This window comes from Pseudophryne corroboree, chromosome 3 (genome assembly GCF_028390025.1).
Source record: "Pseudophryne corroboree isolate aPseCor3 chromosome 3, aPseCor3.hap2, whole genome shotgun sequence".
Lineage (NCBI taxonomy): Eukaryota > Metazoa > Chordata > Amphibia > Anura > Myobatrachidae > Pseudophryne > Pseudophryne corroboree.
Window position 1 is genome coordinate 377,574,711 of NC_086446.1, and position 26,602 is coordinate 377,601,312.

Below are 26,602 nucleotides of genomic sequence, written 5' to 3' on the forward strand. Positions count from 1 at the left end.
ATCGGTGCCACGGTGGAAAAGGATCTGTCCCGGGTCTTGTCTGATTTGGAACTGTATTGGGTTGGACCCTGGACTTTGGTGGAAATTAAGTGTTAACTGACTGCCTGTGGCTTGGGGCTGGCTATAAAGGAGAAGGAGCCTTGGTTGCTGGGAGAGAATAAAGTAAACTATTTGGTGACCAGGCTCCTACTCAGAGCCTATACCCAGCAACCTGTGTCACCTCTGGATTTAGAAGAAAATTATTTAATGGCAGACAGCATCCCTTCTACGTCTTTATTTCCCAGACTGGAAGTGATAATTATCTCTATCTCTATATATCAATAACATAATTCTCACAGCATTTAACCACGCAAACCTGCCAAGATATCAAGCTATAGCTGCTGTGTTAGAGAATCATCACCCTTCTAAAATCGCAACTTAATGCAGATGGGAAAAAGGGAATGTGGCGGACTTACAAGTGTGTGTGTGATTGAATATATGTGTACAGTGCCTATAGAAAATCGTCATAGCCTGTCAAAATTCACATTACACCTTGGAAAATAAAATAAATGAAATCAAACTTTTTCCAGCTTTACAATGTATTTCATTTCAAATGCTGGCTGCACATATCTCCTCATGCCATCACCTGCTCATATAATCTTCTGGCTGCAGTATCTTGCCACTATTACTCCTGGATTGACCCAGGCCACTCAACTCATGTGGCCAAATGTTGCTTGCCTTAGGTTTTTTTCACTGTATGTTTCTACCTTCACCATAATGCTAAATTTGTGCATGTTGACAATAGGTGCTTTGATAATTGTTGCGGTTTGCATGTACTATCATATACTAAGTATTTACTATTTATTTTATGTTTTGCTTTGTAGAAGGAAGCATAAAGAATAATTTTAAAACTAGCTTCTTACCTGGTGTCTACATTGTTTATTTATTTTTTAATAGAATATGCTCTCCCACTATGAAATCTGTGTGGTCTTTGAATATGAATAGACTGTCTGATCACGAGGAACTACTGCACGATATTACGCAAGCTGAGGATCTGGCAGTATTGCAGCAGAATGTCTATGGCACTGAGTCAATGCCCAGCACAGAAACACAGCAGTTAGAGGATTTATACCATGATCTGGAACAAGATGGACATTGGCTCTCTTCCTGTCATACTGATAATCATGGCAGCTGTAATCTAAACCCCAAAATGAGCATTCAGGAGTTCTCTCTTCCCAAGAACGGCTTTACAGTGTCGGCTGCATTGCCCGAAACATCCAAAGACTGTTTTCAGAAGAGGGATTCATTGGTTTCACCATTAAACAAATATAACTTTGACACTGAACTTGGAAGATATGATATGATAAATCATGGTAAAACCAAGCAGAGTAAATGCTCAGTCTTTCAGGATTTTAAAAATTGCACTAATGTATCATCTGAATTTTCTGCTTTTGATGCAGAAGCCTATGCCAGATTCTTCCAAGCAAAACAAAACATTCAAAGACATGAAGATTTTTTGCTAGATCAAAATAACACTGCTGCTAAGGTCACACAGCTAATGACAGCTAGGCCTTTCCCAAAAGATTCCCTATTTGCGTCTGAATACGATCACAAGACTGATTATGGAGTGAAAACACTGTGTGGAGGTAGTAGTGCTTTTGTTAATCACTTACAGAAACTGAACCACATAAGACATGATCTCCAAAATTCAGATTACTTTAAGTCTGCCAGTCTTATGTCCTCTACAACTAGTGGTAATTCAAACAAGTCATCATGGCTAAATGGCCATAGTGAGAGCAATTCTCACAGCACTTATTGCAATCAGAAGTTAAACAGTGTTTTATCTAATTCCCAGAGAAATCCTACTCTTGGCTCCAGTTATTCTTCAGTGGCCTGTCCACTTACACCTACTAGAAGTTTCCAAAAATATAGCAATGTAATCCCAACAGTTTTACCTTTTGAATACAGTTTCAACAGTACCGATAGGGCACAGGACAGATTTGGCAAAACTAGGGAGGAACTAATGTTGGAATCCATCTCTGAAAAAAAGTTGAAGCCATTAAATGGTGTCTGTGAGAAACTATCAAGCCACTACAATCCATTAAACAGCACTGTCAAGAAGATACCAGAGAAAAAACAAAGCATGCAGTGCAATGTAGATGAACACACCTATGATAGCGTAGCCCATAGTTATAAGGAGTTGCTTGGCAGTTTACTAAACTACAATAATCAAAGACCAGTAAGTGGTGATAAGCCACTTAATGGCAGCAAGTTGACACATCATCAGGACAAATGTTTTTCTAATGGATTGATGATGGGCGACATACATAACAACTTTACCACACAATCTTCCAATAACTGCAGGTCGCACTTTTCTCATAATTTGGGTAACACAATCTATCCCATAATGGACAACTATGACCCATATCCTTATGAAGACCTGGGCCAAGTGTGTCCACGGCTCAATGACCTCTTACATGGGGATGCCTCCATTCGTGCGTTGGTACCAATGTTCAGCACTCAGAGATCAATGAAGCCTCGAAGTATACCTGCAGGTGAACTCCACTTCCATCTGGAAGAATGTTATGAGCAATGTAGAGCTCTGGAAAAAGAGCGGAAAAGGGTAAGTACAAAGGGACAAGGCAATCTAAAAGGTATATTATTCAGTATATACATATGTATTCGCTGCAAAGCTATAATGAAAAAAATGTGCCCATAGGAAATGTATTGTGCGATCACTGTGTACGAATAGTCGCACATGGTCGCAGCAAGCCGCTCCCGCCATGCGTGCGTATGCATCGCACAATAAATTAAAATGGCAACATCTGTATTGCTGGAAAGCTTATTTTTACTTTTATAAATTGGGATTATTTAGTTTTGTCCTCTTCCATTGTACTATAGTACCATGGAAAAATAGACATAGTACATAATCATATAAGAGTAGTGGGCACAAATCACTTAATTTATTATGTTGATATAAACACAATAACTGATATAGCTGCCCCCACATAGTGTATCTGGATCTACACCACATAAACAATAACTACAAAAAGAAATGGGAGCAATTGGTACACATCTGCTGGTTTTAAAAAATATGTTTTTCCATTTTAATAAACAGTTAAAAATACAATATAAAATGCAACATATGTGAGATATGCAGGTGGATGAAATAAATTAACTGGCCACAATTATTCATATAGTATTGCACAGATCCAACTATTGTTGAATGTCAATGAGTGTACATTTTGTACAAAGGCGGATAGGCAGGTGATAAGACGTTAGTAGCCAAGCAGAATGTCATTATGTTAGAGCAATTGCTACAGTTCAGTCACAGCATATAAGCAGATAGAGATATAAATGTTACGAGACAACAACAAGATTTCAGTAATCACACTACAGCGTTACAAGTAGTAGTTTATAAACTTCTGTGAAGACTTGGCGTTATCAGTCTTGTACCTTTACCCTCGGCTGGGGGGGGATAAGTTGTTATTCCTGTCAGCTGCCAGCTACTTGTGCAGCTTAATGCATGGACGACACACTGATGCCGAAGTGTGCATATTCTGTGGTGGGGAATGCCTTGCCTCAAGGTAGAGGGACCTCTTCTCCTAAAGTCCCTCTACCTTGGGACATGGCAAGGTAGAACAGGACAAATACCCTAAAGAAACCTTTATGAGCATCACTATACGCATTAAGCTGTGAGTAGGGTATGCCATTTTCTCTTACGTCATAGAGGATGCTGGGGTCCACATTAGTACCATGGGGGTATAGACGGGTCCACTAGGAGCCATTGGCACTTTAAGAGTTTGAGAGTGTGGGCTGGCTCCTCCTTCTATGCCCCTCCTACCAGACTCAGTTTAGAAAATGTGCCCGGAGGAGCAGGTCACAGCTAGGGAAGCTCTACAGAGCTTCTTTAGAAAAAGTTTATTTTAGAGTTTATTATTTTACATAGAGGCTGCTGGCAACAGCCTCCCTGCTTCGAGGGACTAAGGGGGGGAGTAGTGTCCGCCCTGCGGGGTTTGAGCCACTATCTCCGCTGACAGGACACTGAGCTCCTGAGGGGATCGAACGTTCCCCGCCACAGGGGATCACTCACCCCGTCAGCATGCCGCCACCCCCTTACAGAGCCAGAAGAGGCGAGATATGGTGGCACAAGGGTAGGAGCGCAGCTCTGAGCAGCTGCGCTCCGGGAAGGCTCAGCGGCACACAGTGTTGGCGCTTTGAGGGGCGTCCTGAGCCAGCGTCTTAATACCCTACACTGGTCACAGACGCTAACTGGATACTGAATCCCAAGGCTAGCATCAGAATCCTCCGTACTCAGATGCTCACAGGGGACAGAATCCCCCGCCTTGCGACGGAGTCCTCAGGCCAGTATAAAGAATTTGTGCAGGAAGACACCATCTTCAAGGGGCGGAGCTTCTCAAAGCGGACCCAGCATCGTTCAGCGCAATTTTCCTGCCTGCAGTTCCTGTACACAGACGCTGACAGAGCTGTCCCTCCAAGCAACTCCAGCTATCCTGTGCGGTACCAGGGGGTTGTAGAAGGGGGGGAGGCGGTGAATTAGATCTGTGTAACTATTACAGTACACAGTGGGCGCTGATAAGGGGTGTCCTTTATATATAACAGCGCTGTGTGTAGGTTCTCTCTGAACTGTGTCTCGCCATTCTCAGGTGGGAAACTTTGTCTAACCTTCCGTGTGTGTGTGTGTGTGTGTGTGTGTGTGTGTGTGTGTGGAGTGTTTGGGGTCTCCAGTTAGCTATGTCCAGGGACTCTGTGTCATATGCAGCTGAGGATATGTCCTCTCAGGATGATCTCATTCCATGTAATCAGGATTGCACTGTTATAGCGCAGATACCAGCAAGGGAGCCTGAATGGTTATCCTCTATCAAATCTATGATTACTCAGATTTCTTCTAGGGTTGCTCAGAATGAATCTGCAACTCAGATTTTACAGAATTCTATGGCAGTTTGGTCTGGTTCTGTTACCTCAGGACCCCACTCTGTGAGTTCCCACAAACGTGCTCTTGCCCAGATCATGCAAGAAGACACGGATACCAATTCTGACACTGCAGACGGTGATGGGGACGTGCTCAGAGGGGCCGCATCTCTTGCAAAAGGGGTGCAGTTGATGATAGAGGCTATTAGAGATGTGTTGCATATTACTGATACAACACCTGAACAGGTTGAGGAGGCTTACATAATTGACAATAAGAAAGCCTCACTAACCTTCCCTGCGTCCAAAGAATGAAATGCTATTTTCTTTTTCATCCACTAGGGGTCACTGGAGTACTCTTGGGATATGGACGGCTTCCACAGGAAGAAGGCACTGAATAAATTAATTTTGAAACTACACCTCCCCTCCATATCCCTGAGTACCTCAGTGTTTTTTCTGTGCTCGACACAGTTAGAAGGCTTGTGGCGTTTGTCCACATTTCATTGGAATTTTTTCTAAGTTTTTTCTTTTTTTAACGATTTACCACATCCCTTCCCCCCTTCCAATAGGCGTGGGTCCGGGATAGTGAAGGCTGCTATAGCAGCTGTGGGTGTCGGACCTCTCTAAAAAAGAGCTCCCTCACTACCACGTGCAGGACTAAAAAACCTGCAGTAAAGGCTGGACGGAACTTACAGAGAATCCCCGTCATAGCCCTCACCACAGGGTCCAGGTATGTTGAACGGGGCGGTGAGCTCACGCTGCCGCCCCGCTGTGTGGGATACTGTGTGTGTGTGTGTGGCCGCCCGCCGCTGCCTTCAGCCGGCCGCCGCCGCTTCCAGCGCCGCTGTTTAGGCTGTCTCCCCCGCCGCTCTGAGCCACGTCGGCCACATGGTTTTATGCATAGGCCGCTCCACGGCTCTATACAGTGCGCTCCCCGGCCCTCGATGCCGATTCGGCCTCCCTCTCCACCATAGCCCGGCTCCGTGTATAGAGAACGGTACACGGAGCACGGGGGGGGGCACTCAAATGAGAGTCAAAAGGCAGGCTCCATAGCCTAGTGAGTAACTTTGCTGCCACAGTGATGTTCCCTGCACACAGAAATGTCAGGGTCACTGGATAAAATCTCATGATTCAACTCTTATTGATAAAGGGAATACAGCAGCGCTGCATATGTATTACAATAGGCTATGAAGTCTTTGTTAAAACAGGATACAAGTTATATGTGCAGGTTTGAGTGCAACATAAGATGTTTATTAAATCTGCCTACATAATTATAAGTCGGCACTTTGTGTTATACTGTGAGCATGGGGACATATTAACCATGCTTCCTGTTGTTTTTCCTGTTGTATTTCCAGAATTTCCTGTGTTACATCTTTCCTCCATTGAAGGCGCAGGGGTGTTAAGGGGAATTTGGGATCAGGCATATTGCTGGCGTGCACTGCACTTGGCCAGATATATATATTTATAGAGACACCTTAGTGCTATTTACTGAGTCGCGCAAGTTGTCTGTCTTTGTATTTTTTGTATTGTCTGTCTGCATGAGTAAGACACCAGCAATTACTAATAAGCAGTTTCCCTGCCATGTCTAAAACATGGATATACACTCACTTCTCTTACTATTATTTATATCATAACTGTTTATAATGATATTATCCTAAAGACTGCAAATCTGAATCATGGCCGTGGCAGCCAAATACTGGCTTTGTTCACTGTTGTAAAGTAAGATATGTTATAACAATTGGTCAGCACCTGGTGCTTATAAAACAGTATCTGTGGAGCACTGCAAGCATTGTGAGTTCAGGTCTCACCTGCAGCAGCTTTGGCTTAATTCACTTGGCCACACCACACTGGATACGCCCAATCTCATCTGATTTTGGAAGCTAAGCAGTGTTGGGCCTGATTAGCCACCTGGGAGTACAAGGTGCTGTAGGTATTTTTTAATCTACAGCCACACCACACTGGATACGCCCAAACTCATCTGATCTTGGAAGCTAAGCAGTGTTGCATATTGTTTTGCCATCTGGGGGAAACTGGTGATCCAACTAGATTGCATACTAATGCATGCTAGTTTAAACTGTTAAAAAAAAAAAAATACATTCTGGTTAGCTCAGTTTGAGCTTACACTATCAATATAAACCTACCATAGGTTTTACAGTCATGATAGCTCTCCAGAGCCCGCTCCCGGCACCGGCCACTAGATAGGGCCCATTAACTAAGCTGTGGTTAAGCAGCAGTCATCTCAGGTTTTAAGCCTGTGTGAGGTCACATTTAGTTTCAGACTTCTAAAAATTATTACCTCTGTATCAGGATGTATCTGGATATATGTATATGGGTATATAATATATATGTGTATGTATGCATATATGGAATATATATATATTTATTAAGGTCTGAGTATGTGTGAATATACATTGTTGTATGTATGTGTAGATATATATATATATATATATATATATATATAATATGCTGACATTAAAAATATATTTTGCAGTAAGCAAGACTAATTGGTCAGCACACAGTGCTTATTAAACAGTATCTGTTGAGCACTGCAAACATGGTGAGTTCAGGCCTCACCTGCAGCAGCTTTGCTTATTGTTTTTACAGGTGGCTCTGTAGCCAAGTGGTTAGGCTTCCCGGCCACAGTGAACATTGTGATTGCATGGACACTGGTTCAGATCCTGGTTTAATAGGTGTTAAAAAATGGTGTCCTACCATGTTTTTTTTAAACGTTACTTCCTGGCTCTTTCCCGGAGGTTGCTGCCCTACAACACTTAGCCTCTGGAGGAGCGGGGTGTTGTTAGTTTAATTTATTAATTGTTTTTGTACAGCATGACTCTACAGGAATATTCACTATTGCTGGTAACCACATGCACGGTAATGCAGGTTTATACACACGTTACTTCCGTGGTGTACTTACTGGTTGGGGTACATGATCACTAAGTCTAATGCATAGCCAAACAAGCAGCTTCGCTGCAAAGTCGGTCACACAGTGTGTCGGACAAATACGAATCTGGGCCAGTGGCGCAAGGTATAACGCATCTGACTACGGATAACAAGATTGTAGGTTCGTCTCCTACCTGGCTCGTTTAAGTTGCCGTGATCGTATAGTGGTTAGTACTCTGCGTAAAAACTGCACAGACAGACCCTTACCGGTCCTCTTTGGGGGGAATGTACTGCCTGAGAAAAAAAATAAAAAAAAAATTATTATTTTTTTTTTTACTGTTTCAGTTAGATTGTTGCGGTCGATTTGCCGCCAGCCCTCATAGCACCAGGCCAGTACGTCAGGTTCTCAGCGAAGGCTGAACAATTTTCAATGAGAGACAATTGCAATTATTGGGCGTTTAATTACCTATCGGAGTGTACCCTACACAGCAGTAGGGCTGTTGCTTCGCCCTGCTTTGGTAAGGGTTTGAGGTAACACGGCTGTAGTGGCAGGGCACTCCTGTTCAGGTTTGCCCTAAATAAAGACCACCTTACACTTCTTGCTGCCTACAGCTTCTTTCGCTAGTGGCGCATAACGTCCACTTTGGCTATGTTCCTAACAGGCGGAGTCGGATTCCAAACGAGATAGATCGCAGACCAAGTGGGGGGGGAAATCTGATTTCCTACCATTGTCTACGCGAATTCCTGAATGATTCCGTCTCAACGACTTCAATTCCTAGGTATGATTCTCGATACGGTAAATCAAAGAATTTACCTACCCGAACAGGAAGTACAGGTCATTCGTCATCTGGTACAATTAGTGCTCAAGCCACGCACAGTCTCGGTTCATTTGTGCTTTCGCCTATTAGACACAATGGTGGCGGCTTTCGAAGCGCTTCAGTTCGGAAGACTTCACTCACGTCCTTTTCAATTGGATGTGCTCGCACAGTGGTCGGGCTCGCATCTGCAGTTTTACCGCAGGGTGAGGTTGTCTCCAAGGGCCAGAGTGTCTCTACTCTGGTGGCTCAAAGTACAGAATCTAACCGCAGGGAAACGGTTCGGCGCCTAGAATTGGATAATTCTCACGGCGGACGCGAGTCTCAGAGGTTGGGGAGCTGTAGTTCAAAATTATCAGCTCCAGGGTCTCTGGGCGGATCACGAAAGATTGCTGTCTATAAATGTCCTGGAACTCCGGGCAATTTACAATGCGCTACGACAAGCAGTGCACAGGCTGCAGGCTCAGGCTGTTCAGGTGCAGTCAGACAATGCGATGGCGGTCACATACATCAACAAACAAGGAGGAACGAAAAGCCGTATGGCAATGCGGGAAGTAGCTTGAATCCTCTATTGGGCCGAGTATCACCAAATGATATTGTCGGCAGTAGTCATTCCGGGAGTGGACAACTGGGAGGCGGATTATCTCAGCCGTCGGAATTTTCATCCAGGAGAATGGGCATTAAATCCAGAAGTGTTTCACATGCTGGTCCAGAAGTGGAGTTACCCGCAGGTGGACCTGATGGCATCTCGCCACAATCATCAAACGCCCCAGGTCGTGTCCAGAACGAGAGATCCAAGGGCAGTGGCGGTGGATGCTCTCACAATCACGTGGCCATACAGTCTCGTGTATCTGTTTCCACCGTTTCCGCTGCTCCCTCTGTGGCTAAAACGCATCAAAGGAGAGTCCGTCACAGTTATACTAGTGGCGCTTCTTTGGCCTCGGAGAGCTTGGTTCTCGGATCTCCACGGTCTACTCGCAGTCGGTCTTTGGCCGCTCCCACTACGTTCGGACCTGTTACAGCAGGGTCCGTTCCTTTACCCCGATTTAGCGCGGCCGCGTTTGACGGGGTGGCTGTTGAGACAGCCCTCTTAAGAAGAGAGGGCATTCCAGAATCGGTTATACCAACCATGTTACGAGCTAGGAAGCCGGTTACGGCAGCTCATTATTACAGAATTTGGCGTGCCTATGTAGGTTGGTGTGAAGCTCGGAAGTTTCCGACATCTTTTAAGTTATCCCGTCTTTTGTTATTTCTATAGATGGGTTTAGATGGAGTTCTGAGTTTATCCACACTAAAAGTGCAGATATCGGCGTTGTCAATTTATTTTCATAGTAGATTGGCCCTATTGCCGTCGGTTCACACCTTTATGCAGGGTGTCCTCAGAGTTCAGCCTCCATTCACTCCACCTACTGCGCCATGGGACTTGAATCTGGTTTTTAGATTTCTTACAGTCTTTTTATTTTGAACCCTTACAACAAGTGGATATTAAATTTCTCACCTGGGAAAACAATTTTTCTTTTAGCCATAGCGTCAGCAAGGCGTGTTTTCAGATTTGGGTGCTTTGTCGTGCAAGCCACCGTATTTAGTGTTTCATGATGATAGAGCGGAACTTCGGACGAATTTCGCTTTTCTACCAAAGGTAGTCTCATCTTTTCACATCAATCAACCAATAGTAGTTCCTGTGTTAACAGGAGACTCTGGTAGGTTGGATGTGGTACGCGCATTACGCATTTATGTATCCCGAACGTCGACAGTTCGTAAGACGGATACGTTGTTTGCTCTCTATGATGCTGCCAAGATGGGTTGGCCAGCTTCTAGGCAGACCTTATCCAGTTGGATTAAACTGACCATACGTCAGGCTTACCTTCATGCCGCCTACATCAGTAACAGCTCATTCCACACGTGCTGTGGGAACGTCATGGGCAGCGAGTCGTGGAGCTTCTACGACACAGCTTTGCCGGGCGGCTACATGGTCTTCGGTGCACACGTTTGTGCGCTTCTACAAGTTTGATACGTTTGCAGCATCAGCATCTAGCTTTGGCCGCCTAGTGTTACAGGTGCCAAACAGCTCTCCCGCCCACGGTGGAAACTTTGGTTCGTCCCAAGAGTACTCCAGTGACCCCTAGTGGATGAAAAAGAAAATAGGATTTTGGTACTTACCAGGTAAATCCTTTTCTTTGAATCCATAGGGGGCACTGGACGCCCACCCAGAGCAGTTTACCTGGTTTGGGGTAGGTTCAGTAGATCTTATGGTAACACATTTTCACCGACTGGTTCAGATTAACAAGTTCTAATCGGTTATGGTGTCAACTGTTTAGTTGTCAGTAATGTTGTGTCAACTTTATTGTTGTCCGTTATGTTATATGTAATTCTCCATTGTCAACCTCTCTATCGCTCCTGTTCGGCTCAGTAAAAAACACTGAGGTACTCAGGGATATGGAGGGGAGGTGTAGTTTCAAAATTAATTTATTCAGTGCCTTCTTCCTGTGGAAGCCGTCCATATCCCAAGAGTACTCCAGTGCCCCCTATAGATTCAAAGAAAAGGATTTACCTGGTAAGTACCAAAATCCTATTTTCTCATACGTCCTAGAGGATGCTGGGGACACTTCAAGAACCATGGGGTATAGGCGGGATCCGTAGGAGACATGGGCACTTTAAGAGTTTGAAAGGGGTGTGAACTGGCTCCTCCCTCTATGCCCCTCCTCCAGACTCCAGTTTAGAATCTGTGCCCAGGCAGACTGGATGCACACTGAGGAGCTCGGAAAAGACTTTGTTAGGATTTTTATGTTCAGAGAGCACTGCTGGCAACAGTCTCCCTGCATCGTGGGACTTAGGGGAGAGAAGTCAGACCTACTTCTAGTGAGTTTAAAGGCTCTGCTTCTTGGCTACAGGACACCATTAGCTCCTGAGGGTTTGGAACACTGGGTACGCCTAGGGGTTCACTCCCAGAGCCCGCCGTCACCCCCCTTGCAGAGCTAGAAGTCAGAAGACAGGTGAGTAGAAGAAGAAAAGAAGACTTCAGTGACTGCTTCTGAGGTACACACAGCAGCACTGTAGGGTGCAGGGCGCTGGGGGGGGGGGGGGCGCCCTGGGCAGCATAAAAATCCTCTTTCTCTGACGTCCTAGTGGATGCTGGGAACTCCGTAAGGACCATGGGGAATAGCGGCTCCGCAGGAGACTGGGCACAAATAGAAAGCTTTAGTACTACCTGGTGTGCACTGGCTCCTCCCCCTATGACCCTCCTCCAAGCCTCAGTTGGATTTTTGTGCCCGAACGAGAAGGGTGCACACTAGGGGCTCTCCTGAGCTTCTTAGTGAAAGTTTTAGTTTAGGTTTTTTATTTTCAGTGAGACCTGCTGGCAACAGGCTCACTGCATCGAGGGACTAAGGGGAGAAGAAGCGAACTCACCTGCGTGCAGAGTGGATTGGGCTTCTTAGGCTACTGAACACCATTAGCTCCAGAGGGACCGATCACAGGCCCAGCCTTGGAGCTCGGTCCCAGAGCCGCGCCGCCGGCCCCCTTACAGAGCCAGAAGCAAGAACAGGTCCGGAAAATCGGCGGCAGAAGACATCCTGTCTTCCACAAGGTAGCGCACAGCACTGCAGCTGTGCGCCATTGCTTCTCAGCACACTTCACACTCCGGTCACTGAGGGTGCAGGGCGCTAGGGGGGGGCGCCCTGAGCAGCAATAGAAACACCTTGGCTGGCGAAAATGCATCACATATAGCCCCCTGGGCTATATGGATGAATTTTAACCCCTGCCAGATTTCCACAAAAAGCGGGAGACAGGCCGCCGAGAAGGGGGCGGAGCCTATCTCCTCAGCACACAGGCGCCATTTTCCCTCACAGCTCCGCTGGAAGGACGTCTCCCTGACTCTCCCCTGCAGTCCTGCACTACAGAAACAGGGTAAAAAAGAGAGGGGGGCACTAATTGGTGGGATATTAACAATACAGCAGCTATAAAGGGAGAAACACTTATATAAGGTTGTCCCTATATATATATATAGCGCTCTGGTGTGTGCTGGCATACTCTCCCTCTGTCTCCCCAAAGGGCTAGTGGGGTCCTGTCCTCTATCAGAGCATTCCCTGTGCGTGTGCTGTGTGTCGGTATGTTTGTGTCGACATGTATGAGGAGGAAAATGATGTGGAGGCGGAGCAATTGCCTATAATAGAGATGTCACCCCCTAGGGAGTCGACACCTGAGTGGATGGCTTTATGGAAGGATTTACGTGACAATGTCAGCTCTTTACAAAAGACAGTTGATGACATGAGACAGCCGGCTAATCAGCTAGTCCCTGTCCAGGCGTCTCAGAAACCATCAGGGGCTCTAAAACGGCCGTTACCTCAGATGGTAGATACAGACGTCGACATGGATACTGACTCCAGTGTCGACGGTGAGGAGACAAAAGTGACTTCCAGTAGGGCCACACGTTACATGATCACGGCAATGAGAGAGGTTTTAAACATTTCTGATACTGCAAGTACCACTAAAAAGGGTATTATGTGGGGTGTGAAAAAACTACCCGTAGTTTTTCCTGAATCAGATGAATTAAATGAGGTGTGTGATGAAGCGTGGGTTTCCCCCGATAAAAAACTGATAATTTCTAAAAAGTTATTGGCATTATACCCTTTCCCGCCAGAGGTTAGGGCGCGTTGGGAAACACCCCCTAGAGTGGATAAAGCACTCACACGCTTATCAAAACAAGTGGCGTTACCGTCTCCTGATACGGCCGCCCTCAAGGAACCAGGTGACAGAAAACTGGAGAATATCCTAAAAAGTATATACACACATACTGGTGTTATACTGCGACCAGCAATCGCCTCAGCCTGGATGTGCAGCGCTGGGGTGGCTTGGTCGGATTCCCTGACTGAAAATATTGATACCCTGGATAGGGACAGTATATTGTTGACTATAGAGCATTTAAAAGATGCATTTCTATATATGCGAGATGCACAGAGGGATATTTGCACTCTGGCATCAAGAGTGAGTGCGCTGTCCATTTCTGCCAGAAGAGGGTTATGGACACGACAGTGGTCAGGTGATGCGGATTCTAAACGGCATATGGAAATATTGCCTTATAAAGGGGAGGAGTTATTTGGGGTCGGTCTATCGGACCTGGTGGCCACGGCAACTGCTGGGAAATCCACATTTTTACCCCAGGTCGCCTCTCAGCATAAAAAGACGCCGTCTTATCAGGCTCAGTCCTTTCGTCCCCATAAGGGCAAGCGGGCAAAAGGTTCCTCTTTTCTGCCCCGGGGCAGAGGAAGGGGAAAAAGACTGCAACAGACAGCCAATTCCCAGGAACAAAAGCCCTCTCCCGCTTCTGCCAAGTCCTCAGCATGACGCTGGGGCCTTACAAGCGGACTCAGGCACCGTGGGGGCCCGTCTCAAGAATTTCAGCGCGCAGTGGGCTCACTCGCAAGTGGACCCCTGGATCCTTCAAGTAGTATCTCAGGGGTACAAATTGGAGTTCGAGACGTCTCCCCCTCGCCGGTTCCTGAAGTCTGCTTTACCAACGTCTCCCTCCGACAGGGAGGCAGTATTGGAGGCAGTTCACAAGCTGTATTCCCAGCAGGTGATAATCAAGGTACCCCTCCTGCAACAAGGGAAGGGGTATTATTCCACGCTGTTTGTGGTACCGAAGCCGGACGGCTCGGTGAGACCTATTTTAAATCTGAAGTCTTTGAACACTTACATACAGAGGTTCAAATTCAAGATGGAGTCACTCAGGGCAGTGATCGCGAACCTGGACGAGGGGGACTACCTCCATGTCCCCATTTACCCTTCTCATCAAGGGTACCTCAGGTTTGTGGTACAAAACTGTCACTATCAGTTTCAGACGCTGCCGTTTGGATTATCCACGGCACCCCGGGTCTTTACCAAGGTAATGGCCGAAATGATGATTCTTCTTCGAAGAAAAGGCGTTTTAATTATCCCTTACTTGGACGATCTCCTGATAAGAGCAAGATCCAGAGAACAGTTAGTAGTCGGAGTAGCCCTATCTCAAGTAGTGCTACGGCAGCACGTCTGGATTCTAAATATCCCAAAATCGCAGCTGATTCCGACAACACGTCTTCTGTTCCTAGGGATGATTCTGGACACAGTCCAGAAAAAGGTGTTCCTTCCGGAGGAGATAGCCAGGGAGTTATCCGAACTGGTCAGAAACCTCCTGAAACCAGGGCAAGTCTCAGTGCTTCAATGCACAAGAGTCCTGGGAAAGATGGTAGCTTCCTACGAAGCGATTCCATTCGGCAGATTCCACGCAAGAACGTTCCAGTGGGATCTGCTGGAAAAATGGTCCGGATCGCATCTTCAGAAGCATCAGCGGATAACCCTGTCCCCAAGGACAAGGGTGTCTCTTCTGTGGTGGTTGCAGAGTGCTCATCTTCTAGAGGGCCGCAGATTCGGCATTCAGGACTGGGTCCTGGTGACCACGGATGCCAGCCTGAGAGGCTGGGGAGCAGTCACACAAGGAAGAAATTTCCAGGGCTTGTGGTCAAGCCTGGAGACAACACTTCACATAAATATACTGGAGCTAAGAGCCATTTACAATGCTCTAAGCCTAGCAAGGCCTCTGCTTCAGGGTCAGCCGGTGTTGATCCAGTCGGACAACATCACGGCAGTCGCCCACGTAAACAGACAGGGCGGCACAAGAAGCAGGAGGGCAATGGCAGAAGTTGCAAGGATTCTTTGCTGGGCGGAAAATCATGTGATAGCACTGTCAGCAGTATTCATTCCGGGAGTGGACAACTGGGAAGCAGACTTCCTCAGCAGACACGACCTCCACCCGGGAGAGTGGGGACTTCACCCAGAAGTCTTCCACATGATTGTGAACCGTTGGGAAAAACCAAAGGTGGACATGATGGCGTCCCGCCTCAACAAAAAACTAGACAGGTATTGCGCCAGGTCACGGGACCCTCAGGCAATAGCTGTGGACGCTCTGGTAACACCGTGGGTGTACCAGTCAGTGTATGTGTTCCCTCCTCTGCCTCTCATACCCAAGGTACTGAGAATCATAAGAAGGAGAGGAGTAAGGACTATACTCGTGGCTCCGGATTGGCCAAGAAGGACTTGGTACCCGGAACTTCAAGAGATGCTCACAGATGACCCGTGGCCTCTACCTCTAAGAAGGGACCTGCTCCAGCAGGGACCCTGTCTGTTCCAAGACTTACCGCGGCTGCGTTTGACGGCATGGCGGTTGAACGCCGGATCCTGAAGGAAAAAGGCATTCCGGATGAAGTCATCCCTACCCTGATCAAAGCCAGGAAGGATGTAACCGTGCAGCATTATCACCGTATTTGGCGTAAATATGTTGCGTGGTGCGAGGCCAGGAAGGCCCCTACAGAGGAATTTCAACTGGGTCGTTTCCTGCATTTCCTGCAAACAGGACTGTCTATGGGCCTAAAATTAGGGTCCATTAAGGTTCAAATTTCGGCCCTGTCGATTTTCTTCCAGAAAGAACTGGCTTCAGTTCCTGAGGTTCAGACGTTTGTCAAAGGGGTACTGCATATACAGCCTCCTTTTGTGCCTCCAGTGGCACCTTGGGATCTCAATGTAGTTTTGGGGTTCCTAAAATCACATTGGTTTGAACCACTCACCACTGTGGACTTAAAATATCTCACATGGAAAGTGGTAATGCTGTTGGCCCTGGCTTCAGCCAGGCGTGTCTCAGAATTGGCGGCTTTGTCATATAAAAGCCCTTACCTAATTTTTCATACGGACAGGGCAGAATTGAGGACTCGTCCTCAATTTCTCCCTAAGGTGGTTTCAGCGTTTCACTTGAACCAGCCTATTGTGGTACCTGCGGCTACTAGGGACTTTGAGGACTCCAAGTTGCTGGACGTAGTCAGGGCCCTGAAAATATATGTTTCCAGGACGGCTGGAGTCAGAAAATCTGACTCGCTGTTTATCCTGTATGCACCCAACAAGCTGGGTGCTCCTGCTTCTAAGCAGACGATTGCTCGTTGGATTTGTAGTACAATTCAGCTTGCACATTCTGTGGCAGGCCTGCCACAGCCAAAATCTGTAAAAGCCCATTCCACACGGAAAGTGGGCTCATCTTGGGCGGCTGCCCGAGGGGTCTCGGCTTTACAACTTTGCCGAGCAGCTACTTGGTCAGGGGCAAACACGTTTGCTAAATTCTACAAATTTGATACCCTGGCTGAGGAGGACCTGGAGTTCTCTCATTCGGTGCTGCAGAGTCATCCGCACTCTCCAGCCCGTTTGGGAGCTTTGGTATAATCCCCATGGTCCTTACGGAGTTCCCAGCATCCACTAGGACGTCAGAGAAAATAAGAATTTACTTACCGATAATTCTATTTCTCGTAGTCCGTAGTGGATACTGGGCGCCCATCCCAAGTGCGGATTGTCTGCAATACTTGTACATAGTTATTGTTAACTAAATCGGGTTATTGTTGTAGTGAGCCATCTTTTCTAGAGGCTCCTCTGTTATCATACTGTTAACTGGGTTCAGATCACAAGTTATATGGTGTGATTGGTGTGGCTGGTATGAGTCTTACCCGGGATTCAAAATCCTTCCTTATTGTGTACGCTCGTCCGGGCACAGTATCCTAACTGAGGCTTGGAGGAGGGTCATAGGGGGAGGAGCCAGTGCACACCAGGTAGTACTAAAGCTTTCTATTTGTGCCCAGTCTCCTGCGGAGCCGCTATTCCCCATGGTCCTTACGGAGTTCCCAGCATCCACTACGGACTACGAGAAATAGAATTATCGGTAAGTAAATTCTTATTTTTTTAGCCTGGCAAAGTTAGATTGGAGTGCCTTTGCACTAAATTCTTGCCCCCGCCAACATTGTTAGTTTAAAAAAGAGCGGGCTGAAGCGCGCCGTGCAGGGGACGGGGCTTAGCCCTCACAGCTCACTTCAGCGCCATTTTCTCTCCAGAGCTGCAGAGACGCTGGTCCTTCCTCACCACTGCTATATACAAGTAATAGGGTTCAAAACGAGGGGGGGGGACATTAAATTTGGTGCTAAATTAAGTGTTTATAAAGCGCTGCAGGGTCTGAGGCATTATATAGTAAAGTTTCAGAATCGGGACAGGCGCTGGGTTGTGAGCTGGCAAACTCCCTCTGTGTTTCTCTGACAGGCTTTACTGTGGGTCTATCCCCCTTTTGGCCCATTGTGTCTGGGTGTCGGTACAGGTGTGTCGGCATGTTTGAAGCGGAGTACTCTTCCCAGGAGGAGACTGTGTTGGGGGCAGAAACGGCTGTGGGAGTGACCTTGTCGGCACCGCCGACTCCTGACTGGGTAAATGTGTTGAATGCTTTGAATGCTAATGTGGCTTTTATTAATAAGAGATTAGATAAATCTGAGTCTCAGAACCAGGTATGGGAAAAAATCGGTGGAGGATGTGTTATCACAGGTCCAGACCCCCTCGAGGTCACATAAACGTTCGTTTTCTCAGTTAGCAGAAACAGATACCGACACGGACACTGACTCCAGTATCGACTATAGTGATGCCAGATTAGACCCAAAATTGGCAAAGAGCATTCAGTACATGATTGTGGCAATAAAAGACGTGTTGCATATCTCCGAGGACCCTGCTGTTCCTGATACTAGGGTCTGTATGTTTAAGGGAAAGAAACCTGAGGTAACGTTTACTCCCTCTCATGAACTGAATACCCTTTTTGAAAAAATTTGGGAAAATCTTGACAAAAAGTTTGATTCCCAAAAGCATTCAAATGGCGTATCCGTTCCCCTCTGGGGATAAATAAAAGTGGGAGTCGCCTCCCATTGTGGACAAGGCGCTATCACGGTTGTCTAAAAAGGTGGCTTTACCGTCTCCTGACATGGCAGCCATTAAGGATCCTGCGGATCGTAGACAGGAAAATACGTTAAAATCCATTTACGTCACCACAGGTACACTACTCAGACCAGCTATTGCATCTGCGTGGGTGAGTAGTGCTATCCAAAAGTGGGCAGTTAACTTGTCATCTGATATAGATACCCTAGATAGGGATAACATCCTTTTAACGCTGGGTTATATCAGGGACGCTGCAGCCTACCTAAAGGAAGCGGCGAGAGATATTGGCCTTTTGGGATCAAGGGCCAATGCCATGGCGGTCTCAGCTATAAGAGCATTATGGCTTCATCAATGGAATGCTGATGCTGACTCTAAGAAAGCTATGGAGTCTCTACCGTATAAAGGTGGTGTATTGTTTGGTGAAGGTCTCGCTGAGTTGGTATCTACGGCTACTGCGGGTAAGTCGTCATTTTTGCCTTATGTTACTCCACAACAAAAGAAAGCACACCACTTGCAGATGCAGTCCTTTCGGACAAATAAATACACAAAAGGCCGAGGTTATTCCTTCCTTGCCAATAGAGGAAGAGGAAAAGGTAAAAGATCTCTGGCTGTGGCAGGTTCCCAGGAGCAGAAGTCCTCCCCAGCTTCTGCCAAATCCACCGCATGACGCTGGGGCTCCTCTGCGAGAGTCCGCACCGGTGGGGGCACGTCTCAAGCTCTTTAGTCAATTCTGGGCTCGTCAGGCCCTAGACCCGTGGATTTTAGAAATAGTGTCCCAGGGGTACAAACTGGAGTTTCAAGACGTTCCCCCTCTACGTTTTTTCAGATCAGCCTTACCAGCTTCTCTTCCGAACAGGGAGGTAGTTTGTGATGCAATACAAAAATTGTGTCTGAATCAAGTCATTGTCAGGGTTCCCCCGGCACAACAGGGAGAAGGCATTTATTCAAGCCTGTTTGTGGTCCCGAAGCCGGACGGCTCGGTCAGACCAATTCTGAACCTGAAGTCCCTCAATCTTTACCTAAGAAAATTCAAGTTCAAGATGGAATCTCTCCGAGCAGTGATCTCCGGTCTCGAGGAAAGGGATTTCATGGTGTCGGTCGACATAAAGGATGCCTACTTACACATCCCCATATATCCTCCGCATCAGGCTTACCTGCGGTTTGCTATTCAGGATTGTCATTACCAATTTCAGACGCTGCCGTTTAGTCTGTCCACGGCTCAGTGGATTTTCACCAAGGTAATGGCGGAAATGATGGTTCTTCTTCGCAGGCAAGGAGTCACAATTTATCCCTTACCTGGACGATCTCCTGATAAAGGCGAGGTCCAAGGACAAGCTGGAGCAGGACATTGCGCTTTCCCTGACAGTTCTGCAACAACATGGGCCAAGTGGTTCTTATCTGCCGTCAAATTCTATGTTTCTATGTAACATGGTTGGCTCCTAAACCTGCCAAAGTCACAGTTAAATCCGACGAAGCGGCTGTTGTTTTTGGGAATGATTCTGGACACTGAATTACAGAGGGTTTTTCTTCCAGAAGAGAAGGCTCTGGAAATTAAGAGTTTGGTCAAACAAATTCTGAAACCAGCGAGCGTATCAATTTATCAATGCACTCGGTTGCTGGGGAAGATGGTGGCGGCCTACGAGGCCATTCAATTTGGCAGATTCCATGCCTGGGTGTTTCAGTGGGACCTATTGGACAAGTGGTCCAGATCCCATCTGCACATACACCGGAAAATAATCCTATTCTCCAAGACCAGAATCTCACTCCTGTGGTGGCTACATAGCTCTCACCTCCTAGAGGGACGCAGGTTCGGGATCCAGGACTGGATACTATTAACCACGGATGCGAGTCTCCAAGGCTGGGGAGCAGTCACACAGGGGGAAACCTTCCAGGGGGAATGGTCAAGCCAGGAAGTTTGTCTACACATAAACGTTCTGGAGTTAAGGGCCATTTACAACGGCCTTCTTCAAGCGGAACGTCTTCTTCGCAACCGGCCCGTCCTAATACAATCGGACAACATAACTGCAATAGCGCACATAGGGGGTCATTCTGAGTTGTTAGCTCGTTGCCGATTTTCGCAACGGAGCGATTAAGTAAAAAATGCGCATGGTACGCAGTGCGCATGCGTTAAGTATTTTAGCACAAAACTTAGTAGATTTACTCACGTCCGAACGAAGAATTTCCATCGTTGAAGTGATCGGAGTGTGATTGACAGGAAGTGGGTGTTTCTGGGCGGAAACTGACCGTTTTCTGGGAATGTGCGGAAAAACGCAGGCGTGCCAGGATAAAACGTGGGAGTGTCTGGAGAAACGGGGGAGTGGCTGGCCGAACGCAGGGCGTGTTTGTGACGTCAAACCAGGAACGAAACGGGCTGAGCTGATCGCAGTGTAGGAGTAAGTCTCGAACTACTCAGAAACTGCTAAGAAATATTTATTCGCAATTCTGCTACTCTTTCGTTTGCAACTCTGCTAAGCTAAGATACACTCCCAGAGGGCGGCCGCCTAGCGTGTGCAATGCTGCTAAAAGTAGCTAGCGAGCAAACAACGGAACAAAGAGCAGGGCGGCAATGGCAGAGGCCACAAAAGTTCTCCGCTGGGCGGAAAGACATACAAACGCTCTGTCAGCAATCTTCATTCCAGGAGTGGACAACTGGGAAGCAGACTTCCTCAGCAGACACGATCTCCATCCAGGAGAGTGGGGTCTTCATCAAGAGGTCTTCACAGAAGTGACAAGCCTTTGGGGAATTCCTCAAATAGACATGATGGCATCCCGCCTCAACAAGAAACTTCAGAGATCTTGTTCCAGGTCGAGGGACACTCAAGCAATAGCACCATGGGTGTTTCAGTCGGTGTACGTGTTTCCTCCGCTTCCACTCATTCCAAAGTTGCTAAAGATCATAAGAAGAACAAAGGTTCAGATGATCCTCATTGCTCCGGACAGGCCAAGGAGGGCTTGGTATCCAGATCTTCAGGAATTACACATAACAGATCCCTAGCCTCTTCCTCTATGAGAGGATCTGTTACAGCAGGGACCGTGCGTGTACCACGACTTACCGCGGCTACGTTTGACGGCTTGGCGGTTGAACGCCGGATCCTAGCCCGAAAAGGGTATTCCCAGTGAAGTTATTCCCACACTTCTTCAAGATAGAAAAGGAGTAACGTCTAAACATTATCACCGTATTTGGAGAAGATATGTGTCTTGGTGTGAATCCAAGAAGGCTCCTATGGAAGAATTTCAGCTAGGGCGTTTTCTCCATTTCCTGCAAGCAGGTGTGGATGCGGGCCTAATGTTGGGCTCGATTTAAAGTACAAATTTCGGCCTTATCGGTTTTATTTCAAAAACAATTGGCCTCCTTTCCAAAAGTTCAGACTTTCGTGAAAGTAGTTTTGCACATCCAACCTCCATTTGTGCCCCCAGTGGCACCATGGGATCTTAACGTGGTGTTGCATTTTCTTCAATCACATTGGTTTGAACCTTTACAGAAGGTGAGTTGAAATTTCTCACTTGGAAAGTGGTCATGCTATTGGCCTTAGCATCCGCAAGGTGGGTGTCTGTGTTAGCGGCTTTGTCTCACAAGAGCCCTTATTTAATCTTCCATGAGGATAGAGCGGAGTTGAGGACTCGTCAACAATTTCTGCCGAAGGTGGTTTCATCGTTCCACATGAACCAGCCTATTGTGGTACCAGTGGCTACTGACGCCTTCGCGGACTCAAAATCTCTCGATGTTGTCAGGGCCTTGAAGATTTGTCGCCAGAACAGCTCAGCTTAGGAAAACGGAAGCTCTGTTTATCCTGCATGCTGCCAACAAGATTGGAACGCCTGCTTCAAAGCAGACTATTGCGCACTGGATCTGCAATACGATTCAGCATGCTCATTCTGCGGCTGGATTGCCGTTACTGAAATCAGTGAAGGCCCACTCTACCAGGAAAGTGGGCTCATCCTGGGTGGCTGCCCGCGGAGTCTTGGCATTAAAACTCTGCCAAGCAGCTACTTGGGTTCAAACACTTTTGCGAAATTTTACAAGTTTGATACCCTGGCTGATGAGGACCTCATGTTTGGTCAATCGGTGCTGCAGAGTCATCCGCACTCTCCCGCCCGTTCTAGAGCTTTGGTATAAACCGCATGGTTCTTGACGTGTTCCCAGCATCTTCTAGGACGTATGAGAAAGAAAATAGGATTTTCTCTAACGTCCTAGTGGATGCTGGGGACTCCGAAAGGACCATGGGGAATAGCGGCTCCGCAGGAGACTGGGCACAAAGTAAAAGCTTTAGGACTAGCTGGTGTGCACTGGCTCCTCCCCCTATGACCCTCCTCCAAGCCTCAGTTAGATTTTGTGCCCGAACGAGAAGGGTGCAATCTAGGTGGCTCTCCTGAGCTGCTTAGAGTAAAAGTTTAAATAGGTTTTTTATTTTCAGTGAGACCTGCTGGCAACAGGCTCACTGCATCGAGGGACTTAGGGGAGAGAAACGAACTCACCTGCGTGCAGAGTGGATTGGGTTTCTTAGGCTACTGGACATTAGCTCCAGAGGGACGATCACAGGCCCAGCCATGGATGGGTCCCGGAGCCGCGCTGCCGGCCCCCTTACAGATGCTGAAGCAAGAAGAGGTCCATAAATCGGCGGCAGAAGACTTTCCTGTCTTCATAAGGTAGCGCACAGCACTGCAGCTGTGCGCCATTGCTCTCAGCACACTTCACACTCCGGTCACTGAGGGTGCAGGACGCTGGGGGGGGGGGGGCGCGTCCTGGGAAGCAATGAATTTACCTTAGTTGGCGAAAAATACATCACATATAGCTCCTGGGCTATATGGATGTATTTAACCCCTGCCAGTTTTCCAGTAAAAAGCGGGAGAAGAGCCCGCCGTGAAGGGGGCGGGGCCTATCTCCTCAGCACACAGCGCCATTTTTCCCACACAGCTCCGCTGGTAGGAAGGCTCCCAGAATCTCCCCTGCATCCTGCAACTACAGAAACAGGGTAAAAAAGAGAGGGGGGCACTTATTTGGCAAAATAACAGATATAAGCAGCTATAAGGGATAGACACTTATTGTAAGGTTGTCCCTATACATATATAGCGCTCTGGTGTGTGCTGGCAAACTCTCCCTCTGTCTCCCCAAAGGGCTAAGTGGGTCCTGTCCTCTATCAGAGCATTCCCTGTGTGTGTGCTGGGTGTCGGTACGTGTGTGTCGACATGTATGAGGAGGAAAATGATGTGGAGGCGGAGCAGAGTGTCTGTAACAGTGATGTCACCCCCTAGGGGGTCGACACCTGAGTGGATGTACTGTTGAAAATTACGTGACAGTGTCAGCTCTATATAAAAAAAACAGTGGTTGACATGAGACAGCCGGCTACTCAGCTTGTGCCTGTCCAGACGTCTCATAGGCCGTCAGGCAGATGGCAGATACAGACGCCGACACGGATACTGACTCCTGTGTCGACGGTGAAGATACAACCGTGATTTCCAGTAGGGCCACACGTTACATGATTGAGACAATGGAAAATGTTTTATACATTTCTGATAATACGAGTACCACCAAAAAAGGGGTATTATGTTCGGTGAGGGAAAAACTACCTGTAGTTTTCCTGAATCTGAGAAATAAAATGTGTGATGATGCGTGGGTTTCCCCCCGATAACAATTAATAATTTCTTAAAAAGTATTGGCTGCATACCCTTTCCCGCCAGAGGTTAGGATGCATTGGGAAACACCCCCTAGGGGGGATAAGGCGCTCACACGCTTGTAAGAACAAGGGCTCTACCCTCTCATGAGATGGCCGCCCTTAAGGATCCTGCTGATAGAAAGCAGGAGGGTATCCAAAAAAAGGTATTTACACACATACTGGTGTTATACTGCGACCAGCTATCGCCTCAGCCTGGAGGTGCAGTGCTGGGTTGGCATGGTCGGATTCCCTGACTGGAAATATTGATATCCTAGATAAGGATAGTATATTATTGCCTATAGAGCATTTAAAAGATGCATTTCTATATATGCATGATGCACAGCGGAATAATTGCCGACTGGCATCAAGTATAAGTGCGTTGTCCAATTCTACCAGTAAAATGGTCAGGTGATGCGGATTCCAAACGTCATTTGGAAGTATTGCCTTTGAAAGGGGACATTTGGGGTCGGTCTTTTAGACCTGGTGGCCACGGCAACAGCTGGGAAATCCACGTTTGTACCCCGGGTCGCCTCTCAAAATAAGACGCCGTATTATCAGGCGCAGTCCTTTGTTGGCAAGCGGACAAAAGGTTCCTCTTTTCTGCTCGTGACAGAGGGAGAGGAAAAAGGCTGCAGAGATCAGCCAGTTCCCAGGAACAGAAACCCTTTCCAGCCTCTGCCAAGCCCTCAGTATGACGCTAGGGCTTTACAAGCTCAGGCACGGTGGGGGCCCGTTCTCAATGAATTTCAGTGCGCAGTGGGCTCACTCGCAAGTAGACCCCTGGATCCTTCAGGTAATATCTCAGGGGTACATATTGGAATTCGAGACGTCTCCCCCTCGCCGTTTCCAAAAGTCGACTTTACCGACGTCTCCCTCTGACAGGGAGGCAGTTTTGGAAGCCATTCACAAGCTGTATTCCCAGCAGGTGATAATCAAGGTACCCCTCCTGCAACAGGGAACGGGGTATTATTCCACACTATTGTGGTACCGAAGCCAGACGGCTCGGTGAGACCGATTCTAAAATCTTTGAACACTTACATACAGAGGTTCAAATTCAAGATTGAGTCACTCAGAGCAGTGATTGCGAACCTGGAAGAAGGGGACTACATGATGTCTCGGGACATCAAGGATGCTTACCTTCATGTCAAAATTTACCCTTCTCACCAAGGGTACCTCAGGTTTATGGTACAGAACTGTCACTATCAGTTCAGACGCTGCCGTAGGGATGGTCCACGGCACCCCGGGTCTTTACCAAGGTAATGGCCGAAATGATGATGTTCCTTCGAAGGAAGGGAATTTTAGTTATCCCTTACTTGGACGATTCCCTGATAAGGGTAAGATCCAGGGAACAGTTGGAGGTCGGTGTAGCACTATCTCAGATAGTGTTGCGGCAGCACGATTGGATTCTCAATATTCCAAAATCGCAGCTGGTTCCGTCGACGTGTCTTCTGTTCCTAGGGATGATCCTGGACACAGTCCAGAAAAAGGTGTTTCTCCCGGAGGAGAAAGCCAGGGAGTTATCCGAGCTAGTCAGGAACCTCCTCAAACCGAGCCAAGTCTCAGTGCATCAATGCACAAGGGTTCTGGGTAAAATGGGGGCTTCCTACGAAGCAATCCCATTCGGCAGATTCCACGCAAGAACTTTCCAGTGGGACCTGCTGGACAAATGGTCCGGGTCGCATCTTCAGATGCATCAGCGGATAACCCTGTCACCAAGGACAAGGGTGTCCCTCCTGTGGTGGTTGCAGAGTGCTCATCTTCTAGAGGGCCGCAGATTCGGCATTCAGGACTGGGTCCTGGTAACCACGGATGCCAGCCTGCGAGGCTGGGGAGCAGTCACACAGGGAAGGAATATCCAGGACTTATGGTCAAGCCTGGAGACATCACTTCACATAAATATCCTGAAGCTAAGGGACATTTACAATGCTCTAAGCTTAGCAAGACCTTTGCTTCAAGGACAGCCGGTGTTGATCCAGTCGGACAACATCACGGCAGTCACCCACGTAAACAGACAGGGTGGCACAAGAAGCAGAAGGGCAATGACAGAAGCTGCAAGGATTCTTCGCTGGGCGGAAAATCATGGGATAGCACTATCAGCAGTATTCATTCCGGGAGTGGACAACTGGGAAGCAGACTTCCTCAGCACGACCTCCACCCGGGGAGAGTGGGGACTTCACCCAGAAGTCTTCCACAGGATTATAAATTGTTGGGAAAAACTCGACAGGTATTGCGCCAGGTCCAGGGACCCTCAGGCAATAGCTGTAGACGCTCTGGTAACATCGTGGGTGTACCAGTCAGGGTATGTGTTTCCTCCTCTGCCTCTCATACCCAAGGTACTGAGATTGATAAGATGGTGAGGAGTAAGCACTATATTCGTGGCTCCGGATTGGCCAAGAAGGACTTGGTAACCGGAACTTCAAGAGATGCTCACGGAGGATCCGTGGCCTCTACCTCTAAGAAGGGACCTGCTCCAGCAGGGACCCTGTCTGTTCCAAGACTTACCGCGGCTGCGTTTGACGGCATGGCGGTTGAACGCCGGATCCTGAAGGAAAAAGGGCATTCCGGATGAAGTCATCCCTATCC

General features: G+C 47.5%; 1 protein-coding gene across 4 annotated transcripts in view; it reads left to right on the plus strand.

Moving 5' to 3' along the window:
- Window positions 1-26,602, plus strand: part of MEIOC (meiosis specific with coiled-coil domain) — a 434,415-nt gene that overhangs the window by 317,709 nt on the left and 90,104 nt on the right. For all 4 annotated transcript variants that reach the window (XM_063959971.1, XM_063959970.1, XM_063959968.1 and 1 more), the window contains one exon: window positions 937-2,602. In XM_063959971.1, the coding sequence (XP_063816041.1) occupies window positions 937-2,602 (1,666 nt within the window). The remainder of the gene's footprint in view (window positions 1-936; window positions 2,603-26,602) is intronic.